Source organism: Tiliqua scincoides, chromosome 1, assembly GCF_035046505.1.
Source record: "Tiliqua scincoides isolate rTilSci1 chromosome 1, rTilSci1.hap2, whole genome shotgun sequence".
In the NCBI taxonomy this organism is placed as follows: domain Eukaryota; kingdom Metazoa; phylum Chordata; class Lepidosauria; order Squamata; family Scincidae; genus Tiliqua; species Tiliqua scincoides.
In genome coordinates this window covers 119,514,553-119,532,422 of record NC_089821.1, presented here as the reverse complement: position 1 = coordinate 119,532,422, position 17,870 = coordinate 119,514,553, and the positions used below count along the sequence as shown (strand labels likewise).

Genomic DNA, 17,870 nt, shown 5'->3' with positions numbered 1-17,870 from the left:
TCTGCACACCCTTAGGTACCTCACAGTGTGATAGACATGGCACTCTAATATAGACAGTCCCCCAAGATTACAGAGGTCATGATGAAGGAACTGTCCACGACGAAGGACTGAGCAAAGGCAGCTCCTTGATAATATATGAACAAGGCTTCCCCTTAGGGCAGTGGTTCCCAGCCTGTGAGCTGTGGCTCCCCAGGAAGCCACAGAAACCAGTCAAGGAAGCCACAGAATCATCCAGAAAAACCCACCACCTATACAATGTCTAGGATTGTAGCCCTAATGGGGAGTCATGGCCAATGGCCCAGTAGGTCTAGGTTGCTACCAATCAAACAAGTTTGGGAACCACTGCCTTAGCGTGAAGGCATCCTTTTCACCACAGCATAGGTAAACATGTTTGCTACCCACATTGTCATTATTAGTATTTTGTTACTCACATTATTATTGTTATTGTTATCATTTCTTAAGCAGCATTAGTGTCCAAACTGCTTTACAGTCTTTTGTTGGTTTAACCTTTTTTAACCAGCTTGAAGGAGATTTCTAGGAGAGGACACATTCCATTTGGGCTGTAATCCTGTGCACACTTCCCTAGTAGTAGGTCCCAGTGGGGCTTACTTCTGTGTAGACTTGCATAGGATTGCATTGTCAGTCTGTTTTAATATTGAAAATTACCATTATATAATCTGTGATCATTATTTTTAAGTGGTTCTTTTAATGTGCAAAACACTTACAGTCTTTATCTGGTCCAACTTGTTTGAACAAGAAAAGAAAGGTTGGGTTTGAAGTAATGTTAAGAATGATCTAATTATTTCAATAGCTCAGAGGATCTGCTTAGTGACAACTCATATCCTAATGCTCTACTTAGATTTGAATCCATTCTCATTATAAGCTCAGTGCTGGTGGTATTCCTCTTTTGCCCTGCATGGCACAGTTATGGTGTGTTTTTTTAAAAATTTATTTTAACTTCTTGTATATTGCCTTTCAAGCCAAGGCGCCTCAAAGTACTTGATTGCTACAAAGAGCTATTATGACAAGTCAAACGTGTTTTAAATGATGGGGACTACCCATTCCTGCACCATTAAGGCCTCTACACTCACTCCCATCCACATGAGCATGGGATTGCACCAGCTTAGATGGATAACCCATCCTGTATGCATGGATGTCTTCTATAAACATATACTGTTTGTGCCATTTTTCTGGTTTGTTTGAAACAATACTTTCTCTTTGAAGCGACACATGGTCCATCTGGAGAAAATATGATGTTCGTACCAACCAAAACACCCTGTGTTTCTGCCCAACCAACATAAATGTCCAGGCAACACCCTTGCCTGGTGGCCAGTTGTGGGAGCTGGTATAAAATTAGGTTGTTCATTTTTAGTTCACTTCAACTCAGTTTCCAGTTGAAGTGCCAGTGTCTGGATTAGCCTGAAGCTTTGAAGCTCCAGTGAATTTTCTTTTCACTAATGATGCATCAAAGCAGCAATTCTGGGTTTTTTTGTATCGTAGACTGCTACTGGCTGACCTCCTAGCACTTGTGCTTAACAAGATATGATTGCATTCATTTAGTGTAATCCTTAAGCATTCTTTCCTGTTTGCTTAAGTGCATTGCATAAATGAATGTTGGACGCTTTGCTAAATTGCTGCATAAGACTAAACAAGTACATATGCAACACTGTTCATATGGAAGCATTTCTTGCCCTGGAAGACAGACTTGCTCTGAATTTATCTTTGTTTATATGCTTGATTTAGGGTTCATCCGATTTAGATTTTAGCCCTTAGGATGCCAGCACTTTCTTCTAAATGTAAAAGATTGAATGAGATAAAACAGTTCATACACAGGCCATTTCATTAACACATGAAATCAGGATGCTTGAAAGAAATTGGAGTAAACCAATTTGAATGAAAAGATTCCAGTTTAATGGGTTTGAAGACAAAAATTGCTTGGTTTAACCCAAGCCTACCACACATTAAAAAAAAAAAAATCCTAAGCAAGGCTTCTAAGCATTTAACCAACTCACTTTGAACTTCATATGTCAGTTTTGAGATCACCTGTGCATTTCCCTCCATTCCCAAACACACTCTGCTCCCAGTGTTCACGAGTATAATAGCAGTTCTCTTTTTTCAAGCAGAGATGTTGTGAACATACGAAAAGCCCTGCTGGATCAGGCCAACGGACCATCTAGTCCACCATTCTGTTTCCAACAGTGGCCTCTGGGAAGCCTACAAGCAGGAGAAAAAGGCAATTTTTTTTTTCCGCAGTTGCTCCCCTGAATCTGGTAGTTAGAAAATTACTGCTGCTGAACCTGGCAATTGCGTATAATAATCATGACTAGTAGCCACTGATCGCCCTGTCCTCCATCTTGAACTAGGTACTAGCATATTTTTCTGATCACTATAATTTTTAAACATCCTGCTGCTCCAGTAATGTATCCCATACTCAAAACAACAGAATAAAATAAAATTCCAGGTTACTGTCAAATTTCTGGTTACCTGGTGGGTCAAATTAATAGATAAATACAGGTGAGGTGGCTAATTAATCAAATAGTAAGTCTGAAAGAAGTTTGCCCCATGGCATTTGTGTTACACATGCTGGTTTCTGCTGCTGTTGTTGCTCTACCCCAGTTATTTGTTTTGTTGCTGTGATGTAAAGACGTTAGTTCTAGCTATCACTCCATTCATTACTGCAAGGAAGACAAGGTACTCCTTAAAAGAAGATTCTAGCCAGTTCTATAGCTTGGGGAAATAGCTTTCCCCGTCAACATCACCAGCTACATATTACTTACTAATACAGGCAATCATCCAACTGTGTGGATAAATTTGGTGAAGACTTGGTAAGAAGCCCATCCATTACTACACATACAAACTTATGTCGTTTAAAAATACACTATGATTGTAATAATACAGATAACCAAATAACCTTATAGTAAGTTGATTGTCTATCCTGACTCAGAATAATTAGCCTTACTAAGTGATTGCCTCACATGAAGTGACTGGATAGGATAAGGATGAGGCTTCTCTACCTTTGATATAGAAAAATTGTAATTTCAGTGTGCAGCTTTTCCTTCCAAAACTAAATTTCAGGATCTTTGTTACCCTTGGAACTGCTTCCCTGAATGTATGTGTGATATATCATCTCTCGCCCTTAAATCTCCCCTCGGAGCTCACCTTTTCTTCATACCAGTGGTTCATGTCCTTTATCTTCATTCCGAACAGTAACCAAGCTTCAATGAACTGTAACAGCATTTTCCCATATCCATCTCTCCTCTCCACGTATAACTTACTGAAGATTGCAAACTCTTTAGGCGCATGGTTTTGTCTATTTTTGGTCTATGAAACTCTTTAAGATGTTATTTACACTGATGTTGCTTCTCTCTCTCTCTCTGTCTCTGTGTATGTAATACTGTATATAAACAAATGCCAGATTCCTGAGTCATATGCCCATTTAATGTGGAAGTTCTTAATTAGCAGAAGAATGTACAGAAGAATACAATTATGTATTAACAAATTGCATTATAGACAGAGGAGCTTTTGCTCATGTCCTGCACTGTATGAAGATTTTCTGCTTTAGGCAACTAGGTCATGTGGTTGTTTCTTACGAAGCTGTTGGGCTTAGATCTCATTTTGTAATGCTCCTTTTGGCAAGAGCTTCTTAGGCTGTCCAGATATATTTTTTTTGGTCTGCTTAGAATAGCCCTACTCAGATTGCACTAGGCATGCTTCAACCTGTAATCACATTGTGCCATAGAACTTAATCAGATGTTTCACATGTGTTTTTTCCCATTTGTGGTTGAAATTATACAGTAAGTAGGATTTGGAAAAAAAAAATTTGTTGGTTTGTATTTTTAAAAAGTGGGATACACGTGTGCCTTCCTATCTGAATGTAGGTGAAATTGAAGACCAGCAGCCAAAGATCTGACTGGCTATTTTTAGCGGCTATTTAAATTCAGCCTTCCTACACCTTCCTAGGTACCATTTTCACTAACAAAGCCCATCCTGCCCTTAAGCCTTGTATGGCTTTGTATTAGCTACTCCTATCTGCTTGGTCTCCTTTGAATTCTTAGCCTTCAAAAAAAGAAATGTGAAATGCAAAAGTTTCCTGTTGCATGTTACTTGTTAGAGCTTACACTTCCCGTGCCTGTAACCACTTGATGCTTGATGTCTCACAAATGTAGGTTATACAAAGAAATGCAGTCAGAAATACCCGCAAGTGACAATGAGGATTTAAAAATAATGCTGTGGTTTCTCATTTCCCTTGCTTTACTAGGCTTTTTTTGTTGACCACAATTCCCGCACCACCACGTTTATCGACCCACGGCTTCCTTTGCAGAGTAGCAGGCCAACCAGCGCATTGGTCCACCGGCAACACTTGACAAGGCAACGCAGCCATAGTGCTGGTGAGGTAAGCCCTGCACTGGTCTTGCTTTTGCTAGTTAACCAGTCACAGGGTTTTCACAGTCCTTCCATTTGTACATTCATTAATATGTCAGTATATTATTTGAGGTGATAACCTAGGTAAGAAACAATTCATAAAACTATCACATTTTTATCCTGTTCTTTCTCCAAGGAGCTTGGGGGAGGACTGTATATAATCCCCTCTCCTATCCTCAGAATGACCCTGTGAAAGTAAGATTGATTAGAGTGACTGGCCCAAGGTCACCTTATTGAGCTTCATGGCGGACTGGGAAATTGAACCCAGTGCTCTCTGACACTCTAGCTATCTTTATCATCTGACACTCTAGTCTGATGCTCTAGCTATCTTTACCATACTGACTCTTTCACACATACTTAATCTGGGCAAGGCCAAACTAACTGAAATAGCAAACTATGTTGCAAAAATGCACTATTCAGATGTAGCAGTCATAGGAACATTCACTCGTTGAATGACTGCACCTAGCTTTCAATTGATGCATGATGGTTAATCATAGCATGCTGACATGTATCTCTGTATGTAATGAATCTTTTATCTCAGATCTTGAGCTCTTCAAGCTTTATCCCCAGCCACGTTCAGGGCACCACCTGCCTTTCTACTGATCTCAGCAAAGCTAGGCATCGGCTGTGAGATAGTGCAAGGCTTTTAACTGAGCACTGGGCTTAGGGAGCCTGGTACAGAATAGAGATATGCAAATACTAAAAATACATTTAATAGCTACCGCATATAGGTCAAGGTGACAGACTACAGGAACTCTCAGTCATTTTTTGTATATAACAGTCTATCAGATTGTGGTTTGAGTCAGCAGAATCCAGGCTGTTCCAGTATTGCAAAAGTACCCTGACCTTCTCAATAGCAATTTTATCTTTTGCTAGGTTCTTGTCACTTTCTCTTTATGCCACTGGAGGGCCTTTGAACACAGAAGTATTCTGCTATTTATACCCTGCCTTTTGATATGGTTATCTGTTTCAAATCCTTGCAAAAGAGTGTGCAGCAAGTCAGAATTGGGGAAAAGGATCACATGTATAATTTGGGCAGAGAAATTGCACCTCTGCTCTTTGCAACAGTATTGAAATCCTTTCAACCAGTGGTTCTCAAACTTTTTAGAGGCCCTGGAGTAGGGATGTCAATTTCATGCTGTGGGCCAAATAGCATTCATGATGCCTCCTGAGTGCCAGAAGTGGTGTCACTGAGCAGGATATAATACCACTGAGCAAGTCATTACCAAAAATAAAGACTTTTTCTCACTTAGGAACTCATTAGGTGCAAATGACAGAAAATATGCAAAACTTGAACATACTTTCAAGATGTGGGAGAGCTCAGTTATCATGCAGGCTGCTCTGCATGACATCTCAGAATAGCTCAGCAGTTTATGGTGGTGCTGGGAGAGCCTGAGAGCCAGATAAGGAATTTCCACAGGCCACATGAGGCCCTTATGTTTGATACCCCTGTCCTAGAGGCTGCTGCCTGATTTATAAATGCCAAGGGGTGTGGCTGTAATGGTGATTGAGCAGCAGTGCTGCCTCCTCATATAGCAGCTTGATTCACATTGCCTAATTTGCCCTGTCAGTTTCGTGAATCATTAAAAATTGGGTCACAATCCACTGGTGGGTCCTGGACCTACAGTTTGTGAACTGCTGCTTTAACTATTTAATTAGCCCTTCAACAAGTTGATAAGCATATATGAATTGATCTTAAGCCAACAATATATTAAAACTACTTCCTGTATAGTTCTAAGCTGGTCTATGAACACACATTTTCCCCCTTAATTTATTAAAAGCCATAATATCAAAGTGTAGCAATCATAGAAAAAACAACTGTTTTTAGGAAGGTGTATTTTTTTTTAAAAAAAGGAAATATACAGTGCCAATCAATCATAACTTGTAAGTATCTAATATTTACTTATTTGCTTATTAGTAAATACTTACAAGGTATTAAACGGAGAGATCGTTTTTCAAAAGGTGTTTATTGAGCTTCCAGTGTTGAGACATAAATCCTTTGGGTTTAACAGAGCCTTACTTCCTAATAAGTGTTGGATCAGAGCCTGAAAGGGATTTATCTTCCAGCAGTTGGAAAGACAAAAATAAAACCTGATGCTAACTACACTTGCATTTCCAGTGCTGGCTCCAAGTTTGTGGGGGCCTTGGGGTAAATCCCTGCATTTGGCTCCCCATGGCGTCCCTGATTGTTCCCTGATTGTTGCATTGAGGCATCTTATACTGAGGCACCACCAATTCTGAGGATTCAGGGATCAGCAGCGCCAGATGGCCCCTCTGACTGTGGGCCCTTGGCTCATGCCCAACCTGACTCACCCCTGACCATTTCCTTCCACAAATTTCAAGAGGAGATGTTTGGGAACTTCCAGAACTTTGTGAAGTGTTCAGCTTCTGCTCTTGAGTAGAGGAAATCCTGTACATGGGGTGTACCTCAATGATAGGAAGAAAACCCAATTCCTCAGTTCCTTGTTGGCCTCTGCAGAAGCAGAATCCTAAGACTTCCTTTTGTCTTTGTTCCTCAAAAAAATTTAGAGACTGTTACCTCAATGATCATTTCTATTATCTACCTTTGTATTAGTAGTTCTTAGATTTTACAAAAAAAATCATTAAAAGCATTCATGTCTCATTGTATGATGAGCAGGGTTACCATGACAACGGGCTGTGGGTCAAAATTCCCCTCCACAGATGGTCATAGTGTTTCTCTCCTCTGTAAGAAAGTCAAGATGTGAACACATCTTTTATAGTGCATCCACTATAAAAAAAAACCAACTTCTGGGCAGATGAGGAAGGTTGCTTTGCCTCAGGTTGCTTCTCTGGCAGTTGGTCCTCACTCCCACTGTGACAGAACTCAACTCTGTCTCCTCTACTACTGCCAAAGACTTCTGCATGGCTGCATCAGTGTTGGAAAGTTGGATAGGATTGAGCCCTTGTATGGGAAGCATAGATAGTCAGCCTCGGTTCAGAGGGAATAAGCCTTGAGGTGGCAGATTCCTCCTCCCTCTCACTGCTACCACCTACCCCTTATGAGTCAAAGGGATAGCAGGTGGCAATGGTGAACAGCAGTGAGTGTTTCATGCTGACCCTGATGTCAGTCCTGAATGTGTATGAGAGAAAAAGAGTCCAGTTAGCATAAAAAAACAAGAAGAGATGGACTAAAAAACTGAAGTTCATGAAACAAACAAAGACTATCTGGAGCCAGGAAATTGCAGAACTAAAGGCTGCTCTTACAAAGCAAAATCCACTCAGTTGTGACTGTGAGGGGAAGTGACGGTAATTAATGAGCAGGTTTTTGACTTTCCTTCTTAAGACTCAAATCAATACAAGTTAATATTTTTACTCCCTTATACTTCTCTGAGCTCTGCAGTGTCACTGCAGTTGAGGGAGTGAAATGTTGCTGTTTATCCTGTTTATTGCAATGAGGATATTGCAATATTGTTTATTGCTGTTTATTGCAATGAGGATAGCAAGTTGCATTGAATCTTAATTTGTTCACACTGAAGGATTTAGAAACTGCAAGAGCGTACCAATTGTCTGTATTTGCAGAGCTCAGCCTGTGAAACTTTTACTCAGAGGTACACATCATGCGTGTTTGTATTTAAATGATTTTTCTACCACTTTTCCAGTGCTCAAAGTGGTGTACAACAGTAAAAATTCAATATAACATACTTAATAGAAACATTGAATAAAACTGATTAAGGGCGCAATCCTAACCCCTTATGTCAGTGCTTTCCAGCACTGGCATAGCGGTGCCAATGGGACATGTGCTGCAACCTGCAGTTGGTCGTCACTCATGGAAGTCTCCTCAAAGTAAGGGAATGTTTGTTCCCTTACCTCAGAGCTGCATTGCCCTTATGCCAGTGCTGGAAAGCACTGACATAAGGGGTTAGGATTGCACCCTAAAACATGAAACAAACTTAAAAAAAAAACATTCAAATCCTGAATTCCAGCTTTCCTGGCTGAGTAATGGTCTGACCTTCCTAGTAAAAAGCAGCTTACTAAGTTGATACTGGGTCAAATAGTCAAATAGATAATAGGTATTGAGTCTACCTAAAAAAATTTTAAACAGTGTGAGAATGACACCAGTGTGGAAAAAAAAGGTATTGCATTTCTGTTTAAAATACAGGGATGCAACCAGGAGTATCTGGATTCTGTAATGACTCCTGGTGTTAATTCCTCTGGGGTTGACAGATCCCTTATGCCATGTTCACACACTTTTTCCTGCAGCTGTATACATCTTGAAGAATGAATAAAAATGCTGAATGGTAATCCAAAGATCCAACTATAGCAGCAGTCTCCAAACCGCAAGACCATTGTGCACCAAAAAGCCCTTCTCCATCCAGCTCGGTGCTTACCATAAGCTCGGATGGCTCATGTCTTTGCCTCCAGTCTCCCCAGAACTTCGTGCCAGGCAGCTGCGTCTGCCCAGAAATCTGGGCGTAGAGCCTGCTGAGGTGATGGGCAGCAGAAGCAGTTGCCCAGCACAACTTTCTGCAGAAATCAGATATGCAAAGATATGAGGGTACTGTGTGGAACAGTAAGTGCCTTGTGGGACAGTAAGTGCCACGTGGGGCTTTTTGATGCACTGGATCTGGCCCATGGGCCATTGTTTGGAGTGCACTGAGTGGTTAGGAAGTTCTCATGTACAATGCTTTATGTAGTTAATATTAATAACATAAAATATTACATAATAATGTTTTGTCATATTTGGATCTTGGAAGCTCAGTACAGTATTTCATCCCCCCATACACTTTATTATTAACATTATTATTATTAACAGTATTGACACTTTAATTGACCTCAGTGCCATTTTTTTAGAGACATGAGAGCTTTCAGACACCAAACAATAATTAGTCACTTTATTGTAGCAAAATTTGTAGCATATAAAGTGGCACAAGTTAGAGAGACAAAGCTTTACATCAGGGGTGCTCACACTTTTTTGGCTCGAGAGCTACTTTGAAACCCAGCAAGGCCTGGAGATCTACCGCCCCCCTCCAGCTGTGCCACCACCTCTGAGCATGTGCAAAGTGTTTTTCCTCTCGCCAGACTGGGTGCCCCGCCCCCTCCAGCTACGCCACCGGCTGGAGGTGCTCCTGAGCACGTGCAGAGCGCCTTCCCTGCACAGGCTCGCCCCCTCCACAGGGACGCCCTGCCTGGCCGGTGCTGGGAGCCCCCGCCTGCAGGAGGACCGGCAGAGGAGCAGGTAGCCGGGCTTGCCCTGGCAGCCCCCTCCCCACAGGCTGCGGAGGGAGGGGGAGGGACCGCCTGGTCCAGCAGCAGGTGCAGGTGCAGCAGCAGCAGTCACACCTCCTAGAGCGGGCTATCTAAATCGACCTATTGAGCACCCCTGCTTTACATGATTTTCTACCCTCTTTGGGTTTATTTTGGATCTTGTGGGAGAAGAGGGATAATTATTAAAATATTACGCTAACATTCATTTGTCAACCTTCCAGTGCTATTTTACTCTATTGTCAATAGACTATTGATTTTTCATTAAGGGCCAAGCACTAAACAATATGAAGTAGGGCCTTTCTTTCTTACCATATCAAGCTGTTCCTTTTCGCTGCTGTTGTAAGAGAGTGCTTACAGTCCTTCCTTGTGAGAGACAATTTATACAATGTTTTGAATTTTGAATGTTTGAGGAAGAAGCACCCTGTGTTTTTGGAAAATGCATATTTGTGTTTAACCCTCTCACCTGTATGTATTTTGGTGAAAGCCCATTGAATAACAGTTTCCCCCCCAAAAATGGGGTGGTGTCCTCAATATTGCTAGAAAGCTGTCTCCAGACTTGCTTTTGAAGTTAATATCCTTCTAATATTGTGAAGATCATTTAAAAAAAAAAAATGTTCCCCTCCTTTAAAGAAGAGAAACCAAAACCTTCTCCCAGATTCACTGAAACTGGTCACTCTAGAGCAGGGGCGTCCAAAGTTTTTGACAGGAGGGCCACATCATCTCTCTGACACTGTATCAGGGGCCAGGGAAAAAAAGAATTAATTTACATTTAAAATTTGAATAAATTTACATAAATTAATTTACTAAAGGTGGAACATAATTGAGTGAAGGTTTTGCAATAGCTCAAGGCCTATAAAAGGCCTTGAACAAAGCAAGGCTGGCCTTTGCTGCTGCTGCTGCTGCATCACAGATGTGAAACAGCAAGCAGTGGAGGGAGCCCTCATCCCACAGCTCATGCAAGCGGTCGAACAGTTGGCCATCACGCTGAGAGTCGTTGCGTCGGACCAGTGTGGGCTCCAGCAAGTTTCTGGAGGGCCAGAGGCTCATTGGAGACTGGGGTCTCCCTGCAGGCTGCATTGGGAGTCCTCAAGGTCCGCAAGTGGCCCCAGGGCCAGGGTTTGGGCACCCCTGCTCTAGAGTGAAGCATGAAGATCTGTTAAAAAAACAAACATACAAAAAAAGTATTTTCTGAGGAAGTCAAAACCTCAATTTTTTGAAAATTCAAAATTTTCTGTCTGATTCATATTCACTGACATTGAAACATGCATCTCCAGTGATGTGAGGTTTGGTAAAAATAGTGTTTTGAAATTTGAGAAAGCACTTTATTTTTCAGAAAACTATTGAAGGGTTGCGGATTTTTCCCATGCCTGTAATTGGTAGGTAAACTCTGTATGTGCCAAAGTTTGATTTCCTAACTTGTCTGGAAAATCATTTTAATTTTGGTGTATCTTTTTGTATCAAATATAAAGAAGTTCCATAGCTTAGAAGGAACATGTTTTTTGATGTGGTATACAGCACCTGAGAATAATTATGATGTATTTGCAGGTAGGAGAAGACTCTCGTCACTCAGGACCTCCTGTTTTGCCAAGGCCATCAAGCACATTCAATACAGTCGGCAGGGCTCAATATCAGGATATGGTTCCTGTGGGTATGTTTACACTATGGAGTCTCTTTTGAATAACGTGCTTTGTTTGTACAGTATTTTGCTTGTGACAGTATTTTGCTGCTCTGCTTCTGTGACAGTTTTAAGACATGGGATCTCTCCTGCAAATTACTCCTGTTCTCAAAAATATCTTGTCAAAACTTTTGCTGCTTCATAAATAGCAGCAGCAGCAACAACATGCTTAATGTGTATGACTAGCTCTTAGAAATAGGAAGTTGCAGATAACTACTTTGCCATGTATACATGTCTAATTGGTGTGAAGTCTACGCGTTCATGCTCTGACAAGGTAATAATGACAGGTCAGACATCATGTGGAGCCATAGTTTAATCCTGGTTCTGTGTATAGAACCAGGATTCTATACCATAGTCTTTCGAGACTGAAGGTTGCCAATACGGTTCTGTGTGAAAGAACTAAGCCTTGTTTTCCCTTTATCTTATCATTTGAAAGGAAGGAGGTTTCTACATCATCTTTTAGAGCAAGCCAACATGTGTTGCGATTTCAAATTCTGGCAAGTTCTAACCATGGTAACCAGAATATTTGGAATTGAAACCCATTTTAGATGCACGTGCACAGTGGTTACCTTAATAGTTTTTTAACATTAGATAAGGATTGGAGTAAACATGGTATAGATGCACTCACATTTATGAAACACCCTTTCCTCCCATTCATGTGTATGTAAGTGGAATCTTGTCAAATTTTGTGTCATGGCTCTTTTTATTAAAAATATGAAAGCAATTTGGATAGAAGAATCAAATGCTATGCTAACAAAATGCAAATACAGACAAACAGCATATGCTTAATATGCAAATTAAGTGTTTCCTAGTTTGGTATTTTGCATATGCCAACCTTGATGTGCAACAATAATTTACCAGAACAGAAAACCAGACAGTTAAGTAATAGAATTTTTCCTTCAATTTTTTGGGGGAAGCGGGGGCTATTTCTTGTGTTGATTATCAGGTTTCATGAGTTAGAAAGAGATAATCCCCTTCAGAACTGGTTTGTACTTTATGCAGTGCCAATGATTTCAATTTCAGTCTTGTCTTTCAGTGGGTTAAGTTGTCTTGGAAACTGTAAGTTTCATTCTTATTACACATGACGAAACCCATTGGCTTTAGTGATGGTGATTCATGGCTTTTGAGAACAGAAGTTAATTCATTGAGTATAACAGCTGTCACATTGTAGAGAAGACACCCGTGGTTAATTAACCTGATGGAGTGGCTGGATGTTTGTTCAGTGGCACTGTTTCTTGGCAGAAACAGTGCAAAGTTTCTTGGCAGTTGGTGCTGATTTAAACTCCTTTTGCTGCCACTTTCATCAGTGCTATGTTTAGTATAGAGATCCAGTTGGTTAATATCTGACTATATAATATATACACCATTTTAAAATTATGTTGTGACTTAGAAGGCAGAATTAAATTAGCAATTTGGATAACACTTTTAAATGTTTTTATGTATGTGACAATGTATTTGTTTTTTTAAAAAATAACATGTAAATTCAAACGGTGTGGGGTAGCACTTGGACAGCTAAATTGAGTTGCCTGTAAACTGTGGTTCTTCTCTCTACAGTTTACTGAGTGTTTCCCTGTGAAGGTGGCCCTTACAATCATACCACAGTCACTTACCTTAGGGATTTAGCTAGTAGTAACTTGCCACCATGGTAAAGGAATCTTCTTCTAGAAAGGCAGCCACATCTAGGTGAGATGGGACGAGTTTAAAGTTCCTGAAGGAAATGGATTACATTTTTAGTAGACCTTGTACAGTAAGGTGTTCTGTATTGAATTTTCAGCTTACAATGACAAGATTGTTGCATTTCTACGGCAGCCCAATATCTTTGAAATTCTGCAGGAGCGACAGCCAGATCTTACCAGGAATCATTCACTCAGGTAAGCATGGTGCTGCCTTTTCCTTCTCACCATTAAAATTGGTTATTAGTCTAATTTTGGGGTACAAGCAAAGTAAAACTGAACCTATTTAAAATGTACATAATATGTAGATATATGTACATATCATATCCAGATTTCAGAACTATTTCCAAGTCTATGGCTAGGCCACAATAAAAATGTGAAATGGCATTTCAGCAAGGCTGGTCCCCTTAGGTGAGGGGCGTCCAAACTCTGGCCCTGGGGCCACTTGTGGCCCTCGAGGACTCCCAGTCCAGCCCACAGGGAGTCCTCAGTCTTCAATGAGTCTCTGGCCCGCTGGAGACTTGCTGGAGCCCATACTGGCCTGACACAACTGCTGTCAGCATGACAGCCAACAGTTCGACCTCTCACGTGAGCTGTGTGATGAGGGCTCCTCCACTGCTTCCTGTTTTATGTCTGTGATGCAGCAGCGGCAGCAAAGGAAAGGCCAGCCTTGTTTTGTGCAAGACCTTTTATAGGCCTTGAGCTATTGCAAGACTTTCATTCATTCGTATAAGTTCCATCTCTAATATATTTAGTTATGTAAATTTATTCAAATTTGAAATGTAAATTAATTATTTTTTTCCCAGCCCCTGACACAGTGTCAGAGAGATGATGTGGCCCTCCTGCCAAAAAGTTTGGACACCCCTGCCTTAGGTAGTAATGCATCCACTTCAGTCAACCTACTTGCCTACTCTGCTCCTCCTCCTCTTTTAGCTCCCTGAATTGGAAAAGGAGGAGGAGGGTGGAGCAGAACAGGAAATGAGGAGGAGAGGGGTGGGCTAGAGCAGCAGTTCTCAAACTTACTAGAGCTGAACTCACCTCTGCCTTCAGCACTGCTGTCGCGACCCAAATGAGCTTCCAAATACAGCTGGAAGTTGCATTTGTGAAACTGGAAGTGACCCATAAGTCAGTTCTAGAAGCATTCTAAGGTCCTTGGAGGCCTCTGGAGGTAACTCTAGGCCTGGTGCAATGCAGAAGCAGCTTCCAGAGGTGGGTCACAACCCGTAAGTGGCTTCCAGTTGTGTCTGTTTGGCTCCAGTACAGAGCCAGACAATGGCAAGGGTGGGCAGGTAGGCCCAACTCTTGACCCACCTGGCCTCAGGCCACGCCCCACAGTTTGAGAACCAATGGACTACCACATTGAAGACAGCCTCCTCTCCTCTACACTTCCTCCTTTGCTTGGTTTCGCTCTTTATTTTTAAATCCAGGGTGTGAGGAGCAGATGTTGGCACATCCCCCGTTAAAAAGAGGCAGCATTTGGTATAATCAGGTGCAAGGAGGTCTTGGGTTTCAGAGTTCAGAGAAGGGCAGTGGCGTCACTAAGGTTCGCGTCACCCGGTGCGGGATGCCAGCGCGTCACCCCCCATGCAATGGGTGGGGCAACACCCCAGGTGGTGGGCGTGATGATGTACCATCACTCTGCCCCCACTGGTTTTTTGGCTTTACCTTTTGATAGAACAAAGATAGAACACATTCTCCATGAAATTACACATTGATTGATATATAACATGATGGTATTATTCCTCCAAACTGTGATTTTAGTGACTTTGGTCACTAGTGCTGTCACACATCCCCGGGTGCCAACTTACTAACACCTTATTGCATCAGTTCTCAAACTTTTAGTACTAGGACCTACTTTTTAGAATGACAATCTGTCCAAGACCACCAGAAGTGAAGTCATGGTGGAAGTGACATCATCAGGCAAATTAAAATAAATAAGTATAAATAATTAAAGTAAAACAAATAATTAAATAAGCAGAAACCAACCCTGGTCCACCAAGTGAATTTCCTCTGTAGCCTGCCTGCAATAACACAACCCCCCTCCAAAATCAGTAAGGTTTTCAGCCCTACCCAGTGCCCAGTTCAATTTAAGAACTTCTGTTTAAACCAGATCACTGTCAGGATCCACCTGGCTTTGCAGGACTCAAAGAAGTTCACTTTATCAGTTGAAGCCTCTGTTTTGATCCTTTTTAGTGTGGGGGGGGGGGCGGAGGCTGCCTTCTGAAACATTTGTTGAGCTCCAGTTCCATCAGATCAGGACCATTCTGGTGGCTTCACATTCCCCTTTGCTGGCCTGACCACCAGTCAAGGCACGTTTGCTTACTCGTGAGTAAACACGACCATAAGGCTTAGTTTCACTTTCCATAGGGCTCAATACAATCATCTGCTTGGAGGGAGGGACTTCCTTCTCAGGTGTTTTTGGGGGCTGCATTCATTGGATCAGAAACATTCTGGTGTCGTTGGATTCCTCTCAGCCTGCCCTTTCCGACGGACTAAGGCAGGTTTGCCTACTCACGAGTAAATGCGTGATACGGCTCACTTTCACTTTGCATAGGGATCCATGCATTTTTGTTCTCCAGATTTTTGGCCATAACTTTTGATAGAAAGGAGATATTTCACTCAGGTTTTTTGCATTGCATTCAGCTCAAAATTCTGCATCCAACAGTATATAATATGATGGAGTTACTCCTAATCACTGCGATTTTAGCATGTCACCCCCCCCAGTGTGCGTCACCTCCTTCTGTGTGCGTCACCTGGTGCGGCCTGCACCCCCCCGCACCCCCCTAGCGACACCACTGGAGAAGGGTTTTGCTTCATTTCAGGTGCACTGAGTGAAGAAAGAGCCCTATTAGTACTAGCATCATGGAGCAGTTATACACCTTGATAGACAATTTGTCTGTGGAAGGTGCAGAATGGCTGTGCAGGTGTAGCTGGAGCAGAAAGCAGGGTGGAAACAGCAACAGCTCTTGCAACAATCCATGCTTTTTCTCATCTACTGCTGCTGAGTGGTGGAAGGGAAGAAGCCGCACTCCTTACCTGGCTAACAATCAACTATTGTCACTGAAAAGTGGCAAGGGGGGAAGGAACAGCAAAGGGAGCTGTAGCTGAGTGATTCTACTGCAACAGCTACACCTGTTTTGAAAGTATTTGAGTGTGATGATAGTGACAATATAAGTGCAGAAAGGCATGATGTGCAATGGAAGAAAATGCTGATTTAGTGGCTCAAATGAAAAAGAGTGGGTTCATGTCCACAATTCAAATGGATTTGTTTCTTTAAAATATGTTTTTCCCCCCTCTTTCATTTGAATATGGTTTGATATGTAGAAAAACTGTGCCTGAAATCTGGAGGGATAATCTAGAGGACTTTCTGATACCCATATTACTGTCTTACTGTGAGAGATGTTTTGGAATGCTTCCTCCATGTCAATAGGGAGAAGATCCAGTTTATTCGGACTGAAGGAACCCCAGGGCTGGTGCGCTTATCAAGTGATGCAGACCTTGTTATGTTGCTGAGGTATGTGGTGCCATTCTTCAGAGAATGGGATGAGAAAAAAGCATGAACTTCCCCCGCTTTGTATACCTAGTCCTGACAGCAATTGCCTCACTGTGTGGCTATGTTTTGTGCAAAAAGAAAAAAAAAGAGGTATTTCAGGTTTACATTTGCATGTAGGTCTATTTAAACTTTATTTAATGGAAGGGTCTCCAAACTCCGGCCAAGGGACCACATCCAGCCCTCCAGAGGATTGGAGCCAGCCTGTGGCACTTGGTGGGGAAGCTTGTTTGTTCTGGCCCGCAGCAACCTGCTGATGGGCCAGGTACACAGAGCCTTGCATGGAGAAATGCTTCCACTAAAGAGGCTTCCCTAAAGATTGCCTCAGAGGGCTCTGTGCCTGTGGGAATTCCCTTGGAAAGAGATCTCCTGTGGTTTGTGTGTGGGGTGGGGTATATAGAGAGAAAGGACTGATTTTCAACCCCCCAAATTATAACACACCCTTTGGAAACCTGAGAGAAGGAGTTTCAGAAAACATTCAATACCCTGCTGGCCAGTGTCCCATCTATCCAACAATCAGTTCCATCTATCCAACATATGTCTTCTCTTTACAAATTAATTTATTTTTCAGATTTCTCCCAACTTATTACTCAGTTGTTCTCCAACTCTTTATCCCTCCAACACATTAATTCTCTACCCAGTCTCTTCAAATAATTTCCTCTTCTAAAAATGTTTCTCCCCAAAATGCTGATTTTTTTCACCATATTCTCCTTTCAAAAATTCATCTCCCAAAATTAATTTTTATTTTCAAAATCCATTCCCCCTTCTATCTTTTGTTTTTTTATTGGCCCTTGATACTGTGTCAGATATACAATGCAGTCGAAAAGTTTGGAGACCCCAATTTAATGTGCAGAAATAATGATGCTAGTAGCTTTTAAGATCCTATCACTATTGTGTCCATTAAAAGTAGGAAGGGACCATTTTTGTTGTATTTATAGTAAACACAACAACAAAACCTTTTAAGGCTTATTATTGTTGAAATTCTGTTATAAAAGTGCTTATTTAGAGTATCAGGGTTATCTAATTTGTCTGGAGAAAATTTATTTTAAATGTAATACTAGGGATGATGTAGATGTATCTGATCAATTAATGTAAATAAAGCTGCTTTTAGGTTTTGTTGATGCTTTTATTTACTGCTTTTATAAATCCTACCCCTCACCACATTATAGCATGAGGCTGCACTGCATGCTGTGATGGAAATTAGGTTATTTGGACAACCTGCAGTAGGTAAGTAAAATATTTTTTACTTACCTTCTAGTAGGCTGCCTCATTGCCTGTTCAGCTGGTGCAAGTCCTAGGACAGCCAGGGGGTAGGAAATGCAGA

At 41.6% G+C, this 17,870-nt stretch overlaps 1 protein-coding gene across 4 annotated transcripts in view; it reads left to right on the top strand.

Moving 5' to 3' along the window:
• HECW2 (HECT, C2 and WW domain containing E3 ubiquitin protein ligase 2) overlaps positions 1-17,870 on the top strand; it is a 184,680-nt gene that overhangs the window by 124,007 nt on the left and 42,803 nt on the right. For all 4 annotated transcript variants that reach the window (XM_066614981.1, XM_066615068.1, XM_066615238.1 and 1 more), the window contains 4 exons: positions 4,259-4,393; positions 11,194-11,296; positions 13,098-13,194; positions 16,427-16,510. In XM_066614981.1, the coding sequence (XP_066471078.1) occupies positions 4,259-4,393; positions 11,194-11,296; positions 13,098-13,194; positions 16,427-16,510 (419 nt within the window). The remainder of the gene's footprint in view (positions 1-4,258; positions 4,394-11,193; positions 11,297-13,097; positions 13,195-16,426; positions 16,511-17,870) is intronic.